Source organism: Arachis hypogaea, chromosome 14, assembly GCF_003086295.3.
Source record: "Arachis hypogaea cultivar Tifrunner chromosome 14, arahy.Tifrunner.gnm2.J5K5, whole genome shotgun sequence".
Classification (NCBI taxonomy): domain Eukaryota; kingdom Viridiplantae; phylum Streptophyta; class Magnoliopsida; order Fabales; family Fabaceae; genus Arachis; species Arachis hypogaea.
The window spans coordinates 137,400,999-137,418,482 of NC_092049.1; the positions used below are offsets into that span (position 1 = coordinate 137,400,999).

Below are 17,484 nucleotides of genomic sequence, written 5' to 3' on the forward strand. Positions count from 1 at the left end.
CTTGAGGCTTGTAACACTATCCTCCACAACATCCTGTCCCATGAAAAAAAAAAAAAACTGTCAATTTTCTGCAGATTTAACACAAAATAACTGGTTCTATAAAGTATATAGCACAAAAGTTACCACAGAATATTGAGAATCACTAAGATTGTTGATATTAACCATAGTTGCTGACAAATCCACCGAGTTACTGCACCCAGTATCCTACAACCATATTGGAGATATTCCTACTTAGATATTATAGCCATATAAACTGCTCAAAGTCTCAATATAATCAAGGAACCTACAAACTTTTAGCACATACAGTTACAGTAGAGAACGTTTTATTTGGCAGATGCATTTCAAAAATTGTATCATCCTCGCAGACCTTCATCACTGTATACACCTGGTCATATAGCTTGATGTTGGAGGATTTGACATTCACCTTAAAAAGCAGTTTTCTTTCTAAAAGGCTCTCAAGAGCTGCAGGGTATCCTTCAGCATAAAGTTCCTGAAATTAAATCACAAAAGTCTAAACTTATAGTTGATTTCGTTGACATTTATATAGAGTACATGACATAATACTTGTTATAATTTACTATGAACCTCCTCATCCTTGATCTGTTCTGCTTGTCTACCACATAGTTGAACTGTTTCTCGATCCCATAGAAGCAGTGTTATGCTACCAGTGCCATCATAGGCCATCACCTCAACCTTAAACCTATTAGATAAATTGCACAACTTAGTAACTTGTAATAACATAGTCCATCCAAAACATATTGAAAATCTGAACACAAACCTTAGTGATGCACTTCCGTGAGTGTGGCCACACTTTCCACACTCGTATCTATTTCCAATTGGTGTTTCAACCTTCTTCGGACACTTCCTACATGATTTGTAAAACCAATCATCCTTGCCAGAATTGATTGCCACAACTGTTCCAGCAATCCACAAAGGGCCTTCCTGCAAATACATGAGGGTTTATGTAAATGCCATATTATGTAACATGGATTTAAATAGGTTTGGGGATGACCTGTGTAGAGTTTAGTGCTTCCTCTATTGTGTTCACCGTCACATCTCCCCGCTTAAGTTCATCTGCCCCAGAATGTGAGTTGTTTGTGTTGACTTGACTAATTCTGACCAAATTTGAGGGTGTAGCGGCAAGCCTCCTACGCGGCACAACGTAAGTATTTTTTTAATGCTTGGCTACTTCTGACCGTGAAAAGAACATTAATCTATAGAAATTGAAATGTGGATCAGACCTGTCACGGAAGTCGCGAACCTCATCGAGATCGGGATTGATGCGTAGCTTAGAAATGTCGAAATGACTCTGTACTGAGGTTTTCTCTGTTTTTTTATAAAGCTGATAATGAGAAAACTTCATACATACTTAATGTGTACATTGAATTTATATACTATAAGATAAAGGGTTTGGATTCATACCATTCCATCTACTCGGTCGGAAGAACTGCAGGACCACTATCAATGGCTCAACTCTTCCATCATCTAGGTATGGTAGTATTTGATCAACCATGTCCCCAAACAACACACACCCAATACGATAATTACTGCAAATCAGTGTGATTAAACAGGTTTAACCCTTATTATCATTATAACACAAGCTATATTGTGTCACTATAATTCAGGAACACAACTTACTCAAGATCTTCAACCAAAATAGCTAGACGCTTCGTTTCCTTCCCTTTGCTTGTGATGAGTTCCCTGGGATCTTCCTTTCCAACCACTTCACCCATAATATCTGCGATATCCAACTTATTGTTAGGTAGTTATGAGTTATACACTAAGCAAGTGAAAATGTATTCGCCTCACCTACTAATTGAGAGTCATCGATCCTGTCAGCATTTAACAACTCTGGAATTTGCGTTAATCGAAACGCTTGAAGTGGGAAAGTTGGATTCTCCACCAAGAGCACCACAGTTCGGTGAGAGAAGTTTAAGGTCCACCGATTCATAGTTGTCTTGGTTTTCTCCCTCTTGTCTACAACAATGAAATTTGACATTTTATACATCTTGAACTCAGCAAGGTTATCATTCCATCTACGTACCAACGCCTTAGGGACCGAAGCTTGGATCCTCCCTCCCTGTAAGATAGTAAAATATAGCTCAATTTGGAATGCATGTGTGAATGTATAAGATCATGCAGTTTATATTCAATCAATATTACTTGCCTGACTATCTTGAAGAACCATTTCAATGCTATTGATCTCTTTAAGATTGTACCGGCTAGGAGCTTCCCACAAACGAACAACATAGACCAAGAAGTTCCATGCAAGTTTTTTCGGACTGATGTCCATCAACATATCAAACGATTCAGCCATGGTTAGTTTGATAAACGGAAAACCACTACAATCAGCTAGCCTTTGACACTTTTTCAAACTGGAAGAAGTGATGTTTAGAAAGATAGAGGTATGAACATTAGATGCATGCTCCTTTATATAATGAAGTTTGAATCTCAAAGACATAAAATGCCTGTTTTTGCCACCCTAATAACTATTATTTTATATTCATTTCAAGATTTGATAATGACTATTATTTTTTATTCATTTCAGGTTCAATACATATGACACTACATATTTTGGTGTCGTCCACGTGTCAATCACTCGGCGCACCACTTGTCGATTGAACAATCAGCTACTACTCTACTATAATATATAGATAGATACATCTGTAACACTAATAACACAGAAATAACATAGGCAACTTTTTTTTTTTTAATGCCGGATATGAATATAAGAGAGCAAATACTAAAAGCCAAAGTTAGTTATCCATGTCTTTTCCTCAATAATTAGCTAAATAAAGCTTGATCTTAACAGATGGAACTATGGATATATCATGAATCACATCAATTTTAAAACTCTAATACTAAAACCAGGGGCGGAGCTAGAACATTTTTTTAAGGGGGTCAAAAATTTTTAAGGACCAAAAAATTATTAATGATTGATAATTTTGTAATGTATTTTTAAATGTTTTTAATTATTTTATAATAATGTTATAATGATTAAATATATTTATTATTTATTACATTTTTAATTGTTTTAATACATAACATGAATAATACTTGAATTTCTTACTTAAATTTTGTTGGAAAAAATTATTAGGAAAATATTCCCCAAAAAAAAAAAAGCAATATATTGTCCGAATTTAAACACTTCACACATATGATTATATACATTAGTTTTTATTGTGTTAGACCCTTATATTTGTTTAATAAATATAAGGATAAGGTTGTTTAGAGAGAAAAAAAAGTATAAGATAAATTTAATGTGTAAAGATACATATAAAAATTAACACTAAATATTTTCTATTCTTATTTTGAACTCTTAATTAAACATAAATAAACTATATTTTTTTTAGAAAAAAGAGGCTAAATTTTAAAATTATTCAGGACGGGTTCAAAATATAATTATTTACATGTATTTTTTATAGTTTAAATTTTTAAAATAAAAATTTTTTAACAACTTTTATTAACGTGGTGCATGCTAACTCTTTCCTTAATGTCGTACTTATTTGTTTCTTTTAACAACTAGCTAGAGATGAATATTGAATTATTGATGAATTGTGATTGTGAATTGTATAGGATCAACATAATTTGCATGGCTGCATGGTATAGAACTAATAACTATGTTAACTGAATTCTGGTAAATCAGTTTAACACCAAAACAGAATTTCTATTTTGTATGCTAAGTAACAGCTTTATCGATCTCTCTGCTATGCTTAATCTATGCTTGACTCCATTAACTATGGATTAATTATGTAAAAAGATAAGGGTTAATTTGAAGTTAATTATCTCTTTCCAATCAAATTTTTTATAGGTTTACATATATACGTGTTCGTCTGTAACGAACATATTATAAGACTGCGTTTATTTCTGAGAATAAAACAAGAAAAGACATTGAAAATAAGACATAAAAGAATAGAGATACAAAATTTTGTGTTCTTAAATTTTATTTGGTGAGAAACTAGAACAAATTATGAAAATTTAATTTATTTTCATTTTTTTTATTTAAAAAATTTGAGATGAAAAATATAATTATGAAAAATTAACAAAAATAATAAATGAAAAAATGAAAAATAATTTGTATCTTTTATTAGTGTCTCTGTATCTTTCCTGTATGTTAGGATGGACACAAAATATATTTATTCAGTGTCTTTAGACACAATATCTCTGTCCATATCTTCTTTGTCAAACACAATTTTGTATATCTGGATTTCTGTCTCAGTATCCTGTCTTTATAAATAAACGTAGCCTAAAAATAGAACAATATAATTATTCGTGTGCATTAACAACTTAAATTTTAAAAGAGATGATTTCATAAATTAATATTAAATTTCTATAATTAATAGACTTATACATAAATTAACCTTTAATTTAATTTAATGTTAGTATATAGAGTAGCTATAACTAATAGATGAATGAAGTAAATAAAGGAAAACAAAAAGATTAGTCAGGTAAAAGTTTGTTTTTTTTTTAATATTTTCCTTTCTATCTAGAAGCTTTGTTGCATTTAAATTTATTTGTCCAATCAAGGCAGCATCTTGATATTATATTAATTATAATAATTTTGAGTATTATTTGACTCATACCGACCGAGGATTTGCAATACAATGACACTTCGAAAAAAACCAAAAAGAGAAAAACTCAAACTCAAGCTTTCACTTCACTGCTGAAACCGGTCGAATGCATGTCTCAACAACGTTGCCGTCATTTTTATATTACACCTTTAATTTGTGTGAAAAGTGACAAAATTAGTTATGTAAATTATTGAAACTATAGATTTATGATTAGATATGCTATCTTATTGGAATTTAAATCTTTTATTATATATAAATTGAGATATACTTTAATTTATTGAGTTTGAATGGCACACATGAACTAATTAACTCAACTAGTTCTGTGAATTTTTTTTTTTTTTTAAATACTTGAGTTAAGTCAATAGTTTAGACTTTATGATCAAATTACACATAATATTCATCTATAAAAATTATTATTCCATATTTTGGTACAATTTATCCCGTATTTTTAACCCTATCTATATACACCCTTATATTATTAAGATGAACAAGATGACTGTTAGTAAAGATATAATTATTTATACATTTCTACTTGATCGCTTAATATCATAACATTAATGATATGATATTATAAGAATTTTTATAAAAAAAAATACTTTATGAAAATTACTTCATTTCAACTATTTTAAATTACACTAATATTCCAATACATCAAAATATGAAAGCTCTTTTCCCAATTATGCGTGGATGGATATACATATAGTTACACTAATATGCAAACAGAGGAATCATTTTGAAATTGTCGTATAGGTTTGGCTAAGCTTAATTATATATTATGCTTAGGTAGTTAGGTTCTGATGATTAAGCAAAAAGGAAAACAAAAAAACAAAAACAAACACACACACTTCCGGCCCCTCACTACCGAAAGATGAGTAAATTCAACTTATATGTAACTCTTTATTGATTTTATTTTACTTAATAATAAAGGTTACTTTTATTTGTAAGCTATACTAATTAATATTAACTAAGATTATATCAATCATATAATGTGTGCATAAAAAATTAATAGCTCAATCTATGCCTTGAAAGTATAAATTATTTTATATATAAATACATTATGATCGATTTAGTGTCTGATTTTTGTTATATATATAATGTTTTTGTATATCAATATACTATTTGTTTCATATTTTCAGTATTATGTATTTTAATATATATTCTATGAGTAATTGATTTTGAGTTGGATGTGGTGTCTTTTTATCTTATGCCAATGAGTTATAGCTCAAATGATATAGTCTCTCCATACTCATCTAAGAAGTTGCGGGTTCGAGTCTCCTATCTTTGGTTAAAAAAAATTGATTTAATAGTTGATTTTAATATACATATATAGCATGTCATTTGAATAATAATTGAGAGTTGTTTGAAAGGTAAGAGAGAGTAGTAGAAAAAAAATTTGTGTGTATTCAAATTATATTTTAAATGATACAATATAAAAAGATATTTATAGATATTAAAATTGATATAATAAATATTTAGATATACTAAATAATTTTAATGAATGCTAATTGATCTTAATATATTCTGACAAGAGGATTGTTACTTTCATTTTTAGTTCAAATGACAAATGTTAGACTTATGTTATAATAAAACGATTTAGCTAAAATTTCAATTATTTAAAGTTTAGAATTTTATGTTTGATGTTATACTAAAGAATTAATTTGGGAAAGAAATTTAAAGTGAGAAAATTTATAAAGTAATAAAATAAGAAGTTAATCACTATTAAATTTGTAATTTTTATCATATAGAAATTATATAACATTTATAGTTTAAGAGTATTGGAGATATAATTATTTATGTTATCTATTTCTAATAGTTTAAACTTTTGAAAAATAGTATCGTAATATGGTATTAGAATTTTGAAAAATCTAAAATTTGATCATTGATGAATCTAAAAAAAAATAGTATGAGATAAATAAAAAGAAAAAAATATATATACAAAAATCAATCAAACTCAAAAGAAGCTCTTACTTATAGAACGTATTAGAGATATAACAATTCATATTGACTCTTCCAATCTTAACAAAGGGTGATTAAACTCTCGTTGCTTTCTCACTTTAGATAAGTATGATCCATAAATTTGTACACAAAATTTTAATCAAAATATTTATTTAATTTTAAGGTTTATTTATCATGTGTCTTAAAAGTATATGTTAAGATTACAAAAAAAAAGTTTTTATTAAAACGGTAATGTTAGGGAGACAAAAAAAAAGCACGAACTTGCTTTATTTAATATTTATTTATTGTCGTAACAATTAATAAATGCTAAATAAGACAATTTATGATTGTTTTTTACTGATTTTCTTTCGTTACCAAACATTTCTGTTATTGAAAATACAAAAATTTGAGTTTTAATGCATTTATTTTATATTTATTAAATAAAAATATTAAAAAATTTTACTAATAATAAGTTTATTATGTGTCTTTAGAACATATGTTAACTAAACCCTTAATTTTTTTAATTGAAGAATTATTGAAGGTCTTTATTAATTAGTCTTATGAAACTTTTTTACGTTATAATGTTATCTTATACAATTATTAACTTTTAATTAATATGGCTTCTAAAAATTAATTAACAGGTTAAAGAAATAAAATACATTCAATGAGGAGAGAGGCATTTGATTTAAATAGGGTTAATTAATAGTTTAATTAGTCTGTAAAAAATAAAATATTTTTTAAATTTATCTCTAAAGATTTTATCAATCAAATTGGTCATTTAAAAGATTATGAATTAATCATATTTTTCTTTCAGTTACTTCATTCACAATTTCTGTCAATGATTGATAATGTAAAATGTTAACTGATAACATACATGACATTATGACATTTAATATGTCTAATTAGACACTGATTAAATATGTTTATAAAAATTTATCAATTTAATCGTTAAGTCATATTGAAAATAGAGTTTATATAATTAAAAAAATGACTAAATTAATCATTTTTTATAAATATAAGTGGTTAATATTCAATAATTAGACATATTAGGTATTATGTATATTGTCAATTAACATTTTATAACATTAATCTTTGAAGAAAATTATTAATAGAGTAACTCGAAGACAAATATGATTAAATTTTAATCGTTGATGGACCAATTTATTTGAAAAATTTTTAAAAATAAATTTAAAAAATATTTTATATTTTGAGGAACTAATTTAACTATTAACTCATTTTTTTAAAATGTTAATAAAAAATTTAGAAGAATTTATTTGATATTTGAATATCGTGTGTTGTGTATTATAATTTATTTTAATTATATGTGTTACAATAAACTTAAAATTTGAAATTAAGGAATTGGACTTCTAATTTCAAAACAAATAATGTTATTATTACTCTTCGGATCAAACTGGTTTAAAGTGATGAAAAGAATAATACAATAAAAAAGTAAGTCTCATAATTTTTGAATCAAAATAGTGAAGTTCACACATAATAAACGTTGTGATGAATTAGATTATTTTTACACTTTATCACTTTATAATTGTATTAATTTTAGATAATTTCTTTTTCTTATTATTCAAGTTCAAATATATTTTTTCTTCAAAAGTGTCCTAGCTATAACATAGACCATTAACCGATAACAACCCAACGGGGATCAAAATAAAGTGTACAAAGTTTTAATTTCGTCCAAACATTATGTGAATTCATAAAAAAATATGTAAAACTATAATTATATTAAAAGTATACTTGGGAATCAATAAAAAAAATCAGCCAATTTCAGCCAATAAAATTTTTGTTAAACAAAGTCATTCACTTATTTTTTTTTTTTAGAATTTACTTTTTTATTCATTCTCTCTTTTTTCTTCCTATAACATCAAAATTTCACCTCTCAAATATTTTTTTATATTCCTTTTAATTTTGGATGTGCCTTTTTTATACTATTTCTATTTGTTGGCTCATTTTCAAATTAATTGGCTGAATTAATGTTGGATTTTAGATTTTTTTTTATTATTATGAATGCTTTATCCTACTTTTTATTTTAAACTCATAAAAGCTTTAGTCGATTCAAAATATTTGTTACATGACGTAATTATTATATGTCTGATTTTTTTTCTAGATAATAATAATAATAATCAATTTTTTTTGTCATAAACTTTGAGACCATATCATGCAAGTATTTGTCCAAAAAAGTTAAGGCGTCGAATGAAAATACATGTATGTGTTTCTTTATTCTTACTATTTGAATATAGTACATTAAGCAAAGTTTTGTAAATGAACAGATAGTTTTTACTGAAAAATACCAGAGCTAACTCTACCTATATATAATGTGTATGTTTTTTACTCGAAGACATGATATATATATATATATATATATATATATATATATATATATATATATTATCTAATAATTTAAGTTATTAGAATAAATAATTTTATAACGATAAATAAATTTTAATTAAGTTTTTATTCTCAGTCTAGATACATTGCACCATTTTTCTACAACACTTTTCATGTGATTAGTGAATTATTACACACCATAATTTGTAATCTTGTTTAAGAAAACGTACTTAATTATGATAAATAGTGATGACAGGTAGTAGAGTGAAAAATGTGACTCTAAGTTATCTTTTCCTGAAAATCTTATAAATTTAAATTAGCCAGATCATCGTACTTATCTATTTGAGTCTCATATCACTAAAGACAAAAAATTTAAATATTTTTAGAAATTAAATTCAACCGTTAATTCTAATTTTACTACTTATATATACTTCTTCTAAAATGATGATTCTTCGCATTATCTTACTGTTCACTAGTAATTTTTTCTTTCTCATTCTCTTTTTCTGTCTTTATTTCTGTATTTCTGTCTCTAATATGTTAGATTCTTTCTACTTCATCAATTTTGCTCCTTAATTTGATTCTCCAACTCTTAACATATTTTATAAATCATTTTTTGTAGGATTTTGAACATCATGAAAAAGTATTACATAAAGAATAACGACCAACCTGATTCTTCCTCCTCCTCCACCTCCTCCTCGGCCATCAGGATTTATGTGACATACGGCGAGTGCCAAAGGAACCAAGCCGAGTGGCTCGGAGGACACGCGGTTGACGGTTGTCAAGCTTTCATGCCGAGCGGAGAAGAAGGAACACCAGAAGCTCTCTCATGTGCCGCTTGTAACTGCCATAGGAGCTTCCACAAGCTTGAAGTGCATGCTGAAGGCGAAGACAGTAATGATTACCTTCCTCCACCACAAAGGAGCTAGGGCTTAAGTAGTAAGGAGTAAAATAAAATTTCATGTGTTAAAGAATAAAAAATCCAACGTAGCCTATGATGTTATGTTGTGATGAACCTGCTCTAATTTCTTAGTTTTTGTTTTATGAATCGTGTGTTTCTTTGTTTTCTTTGTCATGGAATTGAGGACACATCGCCTCAACCAAATTAGAGTCTTCTTTAAATAAAATATATAAGTATTATTATTAATTAAACATATGTTGCCCTTATTATATTATTAATCTTTCTTTTCATGCTAGAATAATAAAAGTGATGCGAAACTTCTAATTATATACATATGTATATATAATTATATATCTTTGTCCTCATAAACTAAATTCTCTCGTCATATGTTGTTCCTATGATTTACGAATGATTAGAATCCTATTATTAATGATTTTCCATTTAAACCTGTTAACTATTTTGGTAGAAAGAAAATGCTTTCTAAACCAAAGTTATTGCTTCTCCTTTTTCTTTTTTCTTTTTTCTTTTTTTTAAAGCATCTTTTATATTTTTGGGAATAATTTGAACTATTAATTAGTTTTTAATGTTACAACATGAAATTATTAGTGACAACACAATATGACTTAATTTCGAGTGTATCTAGACAATATTTTGAACTAAGTACTCATCAATGTATATCCAGATCCTATAACACTCAACATGAATGTGGGACTGAAATTTTACCCACCTTAGTGTTAAAACGCAAAATGTAACAACCTAGTCTGTTTTGACATTACGGTCTCACGATTTTATTCTTAAAAAAGGACTAAAAAAATCACTCAACTCATCAAAATGTATTCATAAAAAAATATTTATATTTTTATAAGATATTTTTTATTTTAAATAAATTAACAATTAGGTCATAAAAATTTCGATTTCGATGTCAGACTAATTAATCTTTAAAAAGAAGTTTCAATTTGGTCCTCCAAGATAGCAAACGGATGACACATGATGTTCTCTTATCAATTTATCAACTAAAACTTAACGGTGATACTTATATGTACTGTTAAATACTTTGGTGTGTCTATCTACAAAAGATAGTCATGTAGATAACAACTTTTGGAGCGAAATTTCACTTATTTTTTATAGGATTTGTGATAAATGAAAAGCAGTTGATAAAGGATATATAAAAATACAAAAGATAATAAATGCTTCACTGTCCAAAACTACATCGTTTTTCTGCTTATGTAACAGTAACGAAACATGTACCATTGTAATTCTGTAAATAATGAATATATGGACAATTCCATTTTGTTTCGCACTATTTATTGACAGAAGAATATACATGTCCACTGTTTGTTATTTTAGAGGACCTAATTAATACTTTTTTTTTTATTCAAAAATTAATTAATCCAAAATTAATATCTTTAAACATCTGATTGTCACTCTATTCTTTTATTTTTCATTTTAATCATCGTAAGACTTTGTTAAAAAAGGAGATATCTCGTCCCTCTCCTTGTCTAAAAATTCAATGTTGCAAGTTTTTTCAGCATGGCATAAAATTATTCAACAGAATTAGTAGTCCTTACTAAGTACTGACCATCATAAGTAGTAAAGTGAAAAATGTGACTTTGAATTGTTCTTTTATGTTAATTAACAAAATCCATGTTAAGCCCAAAACAAGGTCTGATTGATTATTAATTATTCAGAGGAATTATTAGCCCCTTCCACACATAACATGTGTGTGGATACACCAAAAAACATATATGTTGTGATAAACACTAAGCAGCCTGAAGAGCGTGAATCTTACTGATTGTTTTATGCAATCACATACAAATTAGATTAAGCCACATCAGATTTATTCTTTAATGATTGGCAGTTTCAGAACCGTTACTATACTATACACACAGTATTCTCTCTCTTCTCTTTTTGTCCCACAATATTTTTTTAATTTGAAAGGTTAAAAATTAATTTATCATTAAGGACCAATATGCATACATTGGACTAGGACATCTGTTCATGCCTAATGGCTTCTCCAACATAGCTTGTGTTACTTGTGGTTGCTGCCACCAAATTAAATTAAATCTATAATTGGATATTGTATCGATTTTTTTTCACATATCACTACAATAAAAATTATTTTTAGCAGTAATTTTTTAGTGACAATAATATAATGATCAATATATTTTAATTAATTTATATTTTTACGATAATTATAAATTTATCGTTATTACTGCATATTTTAATTTAATGGTATTTGTATATTTTTTATAATTATTAAACAAAAATTTTTATTAGTTATTATATAATTGTCGCTAAAATTTTTTAGCAACAAAATATAAGACGATTAATATCCAATTGCCAGTAATTAAATCTATTAGCAGTTATTTTTATTATTATTAAAAATAAAATAAATAACTATTAAAAATAATTTTTCTAGTAATATATCCAAATTACCTAAGACTATGTCATGACTAACATGCTCCCAGGCAAGAACTCTTTTATGGATTTTACGTCAGTTTTTGCACCGACTTTCTTTTTCTTTTTATATGTTTTGCATGATTCTTTTAGCATAAGTTTTTTTTTCCTTCATGCTTAAATTTTTTATTTTGATATTCAATAAAAATTAAATTCTAGAATTTTTTTTTATCATAAAAGCTTTGATACTATATCAAAAAATAAATCATTTCTTTTAAAAATTTAAGTTTAAAAAAAACTACACATGAATAATTATATTTCAAACACACTTAATTCAGCTATTTTTTTAAGAATAAGTATTATTTCAACTTATTTTCTTATATTCTTATTCTTTATTTTGTTTATATGTATTTAGACGCCCATCTATCTAGACATTCTTATTTTTATGCTATATTAAGTTTCTGTTTATGCTCATTTTTTGTCGTTTAACATTTCATTTTATATAACACAACTGGGTTAATAATAATGCGATAATTTTTTTTTTAATTTTAAATATATTTTTTTTCACGTGCCAAACTAGCCATATCAAAACTTTTTTTTGTATGGTAATCGGTGGTTATTTAATTTGGAAATGTGTTTTATAATTCGTGAATATGGTGTAATGAGATCCATGTGATTAAGTTGGCCAATCATCCTATCAGATCATTAAACATAATCATCACTCAGAGTACCACAATCATAAATACATATAACACTACAGATAAAAAAACCAATCTGCTGGTACCTCCAGCAATGCTATCAACCATCGAAAGAATCACAACCATTCCACTCTTTGTAGCTCAACACCGTCCTTATTTGAATGAAGTCAATACTTGCTCTTTGATTATTGAATATTCTGGCATTACGTTCCAACCAGATGTTCTAGATCACTGCAAAGAACGCTGTCATCCACATCTTCTGCCTTTGTCTTCTGTTGTGCATGCCAATCCAACTCCCAAACAGTTCTTTCATGGTTCCAGGAATAACTCATTCTCTACCAAAGGATCGCAACCAAGAGTACCACACCTGCCATATTACCTCACACCGAAGAAATAAATGCTCAACAGTTTCTATCCCCATGTGGCACAGGACGCAAATATTATCACTATGAATAACAACTCCTAATCTAGTCAACCTCTCCTTAGTATTAATTCTACCAACTAGTACAAACCATCCAAAAAGCTCAATTCTTGGTGGTACCAGGCCTCTCCATAGCGCACTTGTGAAGCTATAGCTCGTGATCTCATCTGACAACGTCTCCGTTTGGATTACCTGTAGAAAGGATTTTGTGGAAAAGACACCTGTATTATCAAATTTCCACACAACAATATCCTCGCTCTCAGATGACAGCTTTACTGGCTTTAACCGCTCATGAAGTTGATGGACAAGTTCTAGCTCCCATTGGAACAACTCCCTCCTCCATTGAAAATTCTATATCCACTCTAACCCTTCCCAAAACCCATAGTCCCCAATTACAGATCCTTGTTGGCTTGAAATAGAGAAGAGTCTTGGAAAATTCACTTTCAGAGGACCACCCTGAACCCAATTATCTTCCCAAAATCAGGTTTTCCTGCCATTGCCGACTTCCATCGCCAAACCACTCACCATTTTCTCTTTCACCCTTTGCTCTTTGATATTCAGCTGGCATATGTCCTTCCGAGGCCCCCTTTGACCGGTAAAGACTGAGTTGCTAGCATTACATTAGGGGTCAACTTGTTGCAAGAACAGACAATCTTTTTCCACAGCGGACATTCTTCCTTTGAAAACGGCCACCACCACTTAAACAATAGTGCTGTATTTCTAAGCAGTATATCTCCCACCCCAAGCCCCCAGCCTTTTTCGGAGCCTGGACCAACTCCCACTTGACCAACGGTATGCCATAGGTTCCGTCCTCTTTGCACCACATAAAGTTCCTTTGTAAAGCAATCAGCTTGTTCGCCACCGCTCGTGGCATCTTATACAAACTTAGGTAATAAATGGACAAGCTATTTAGTACCGATTTGATGAGGACAAGCTTACCTGCTTTATTCAAAACCTTCACTTTCCATAAACTGAGCTTCTGTTCTACCTTATCTATGATTGGTTTCCAAGTCTTTACCAACTGTGGATAAGCTCCTAAAGAAACCCTAAGGTATTGAACAGGCAACTCTGTCTTTTGGCACCCCAGTAGACCATACGCATGATCAATCCATCCTTGCTCACAGTTCGCCGGGATCAGATTCGACTTATCAAAATTAATGCTCAGCCCAGACATCAGCTCAAAACATCGCAACAACCTCTTATAGTTTACAATTGTTTCCGTCTCTGGCGGGCAGAATAAAATTGTGTCATCTGCGAATTGTAGGTGCGACAGTTCCATATGATCTCCCCCTACCAGTAACGGCGCTATGCGTCCGTTCCTGACGGCTTCCCCCAGCATCCTATGCAAAACATCAACAACAAGTACAAATAGAGGTGGAGATAGGGGGTCTCCTTGTCTTAGTCCCCTTTCCATTTTGAACGTTTTTGACGGTGTCCCGTTTACCAGTACTGACATAGTAGCCGTGGTAACACACTCCTTTACCCAATTCCTCCACCTTTGGCCGAAACCCATCTTCTGTAGCACAATATCAACAAAACTCCATCTTAGTCTATCAGAAGCTTTTTGAAAATCCAGCTTGATGATAGCCGCTATCTTCTTTCGCGCCTTCAGCCAATGAACTGTCTCACAGGCTATGAGTGCTCCATCATGAATTTTCCTACCATTTACAAACGCAGTCTGAGTCTCTCCTACCAACCCCGGCATCACGGACCTCATCTTCATCACCAACACCTTTGAAATCACTTTATACAAACATCCCACCATACTAATCGGCCTAAAGTCCTTCACCTCCTTTGTACCTTCAAACTTTGGGGCTAATGTCACCCAAGTTACATTCGCATCCGTAGGTAACTGAGCATTTCGGAAAAATTCTAGTACAGCTGCAATGAATTCCGGACCAATGTCTTCCCAGCAATTCTTTATGAAGTTCATATTATACCCACTCTCTGGGGCCTTGAACGATCCACAGTCCCACACTGCCTCCCTAATTTCCTCTTCTGATGGCAAGACCTCCAAAGCTACAGCCTCATCTGATCTCTACTAATCTGTTTCACCAACCCATCCCTGACACCAATCCTCGGAGCATATTCCTGGTGATATAACTCCTTGTAAAACCCCCTAATGGCCCCTTTAATCCTTGCCTGATTTCGCACAAGTCGTCCATGTACCATCAGAGCCTCAATCCTATTAGACCTTCTTCTGGCTGAGGCAATGGTATGGAAGTATCTGGTATTCTTGTCCATGTCGGCTGCATGCTGAGACCAAGACATCTGCTTCCAGTGGATTTCCTTCCTGATGTACCATTTTTCACAGAAGTTCACTAGCATTTTTCTTCTAGCCTCCGTTGTACCATCATATATCTCATGACTCACTAAATTGTCCAGCCTTGTGATTTCCACCTCAAACGTCACTAGTCTCTTATCCGTGTCCCTAAAGATATTTTTGTGCCATTGCCGCAGAGGTCCTGTTAAAGCCTTCAGTTTTCACATGAACTGAGCATCTCCCAAGCTTCTCCATTCAGTTTTCAGCATACTTAGAAAACCCTCATGCGTAAACCAGGAATCTAGGCTTCTGAACGGTCTAGGGTCCTTTTTAATCTTGTACCTTCCACAATCAACGGGCAGTGATCAGACGACCCCCGCGGACCACCTTTTAGCCTAATGTCCGGGAACTTCTCAGCCCACTCAACATTGACCAGAACCCTATCAATCCGACTACATGACCGACCCCGAAACCATGTGTATTGTCAATCATTAAGAGGTAAATTCATCAGCTGCATATCATGCACCCACCTCTTAAACTCATCCGACGACGCCGGCAAGCTAGTCACCCCTTTTCGCTCCTCTATTTGCAGAATTTCATTAAAGTCCCCTAAAAAATAGAACGGAACCTGACACAAATTCGCAACATAACTCAGTTCTTCCCACACCTCTTGCTTCTCCTCCCTCCCATGTGCTCTGTGCACCAAACAAAAAGCACAAAGGAAGTTGGTACTCTAACCCATTTTTTTTCGGATAATTAATAAGTGTTTCAATTTGAAATGATAGAGGCAAAATATTCTGTAGTATTTTTTCGAATATAGTCTAAAGGGTAAGGGAATTATTTTTTCTAATTAGGAGAGTAGATTGAACAATCCCAATCCAATCCTAGAAATAATCATTAGATTAAGGTCTTGTGTAGTTGTGTGTAATGAAATCGAGTTGCTATATGTATAAGACGCAATTCGAATCTTTGACACTTGTTTAAACGAATGAGTGAATTGACCACTCTGATTTATCCAAGTTGATTTAACGCAAATTAAGTTTTAAACTTTTCTTATTTTTTTGGTCAGAAGTCTAAACAGTTAATTTTAACATTTTAAAATGGTTATCTTTTTGAGTAGTTACTTTTTCCGAACTCTCAATAAACTTCAATTAAGTGCGGGCCCAAGCCAAAATTAAGATCAATGTTTGGGTGGGTGAAAATAGCCCCACTAGTGCTTCATCAATGTTACAATAATTTAAAAATTTCAAAAACAAGGTATAAATTAAAATTCAAATTGACAAATTGTTGGGCTATTCCAAGTAATTTAATTAGAAAATCAAAACAAGAAAAAGCTCTTAATTTCTCAAACATGTGGATGGATCCTACATATATAATTACATCTATATGCAAACAAAAATCATGTTGAATTTGTGGTACAGCTTTGGCAAAGATTGCCAATATAATGATGCTTACATATTAGGTTAATCACTATAAACAGACAATTGATATTGCATCGAATCAATGCACCCCACAAATTAATCCTGTATATACAATTATTGTTATTTGCTAAGTAAGATTATAATGGGCCATGATATGTGTGATGATGAGGATATTATAATCAAATTATATATATTGTTATTTGTCAATAAGTATAATTAATCATTATTTAGGTGAAAATTAGAGAGTTTTAATTTTACCAAATCAAACGCTCACTTATAAAGGCTTTTCTCATGTATTTTGGGGAATCTTTTTGGTTTGATTATCAAGGTTGAAACATGAAATAAGTGACACAGACATATGTGATTAAATTATTATTTGAATGCATTTGGATAAGATTTAGCACTCACTAGGTGAATAGAATTATACATGTTGGTTCAATCAAATTGTTATTAGACTTGATTGATTTTAACTAGTGTAAACTGAATCTAGCCGAAGAGTAAATTATCTAGGTTGAGTGGTAGTTACAATCAAATCACATC

At 30.3% G+C, this 17,484-nt stretch overlaps 2 protein-coding genes across 2 annotated transcripts; both read right to left on the reverse strand.

The window, feature by feature from the left end:
• Window positions 1–1,780: 1,780 nt before the first annotated feature.
• Window positions 1,781–2,317, reverse strand: LOC140178770 (uncharacterized). Its single transcript, XM_072216018.1, has 2 exons — window positions 2,168–2,317; window positions 1,781–2,080 (listed from the first exon to the last, which is right to left on the reverse strand). Exons 1-2 carry the CDS (start codon window positions 2,315–2,317, stop codon window positions 1,781–1,783), a joined length of 450 nt encoding a protein of 149 aa, XP_072072119.1.
• A 12,962-nt stretch (window positions 2,318–15,279) lies between these two features.
• Window positions 15,280–16,265, reverse strand: LOC140178771 (uncharacterized). The gene is made up of 4 exons (XM_072216019.1): window positions 16,262–16,265; window positions 16,054–16,132; window positions 15,866–15,975; window positions 15,280–15,725 (listed from the first exon to the last, which is right to left on the reverse strand). The coding sequence occupies exons 1-4, from the start codon at window positions 16,263–16,265 to the stop codon at window positions 15,280–15,282; spliced, it is 639 nt and encodes a 212-aa protein (XP_072072120.1).
• Between the last annotated feature and the right edge of the window lie 1,219 nt (window positions 16,266–17,484).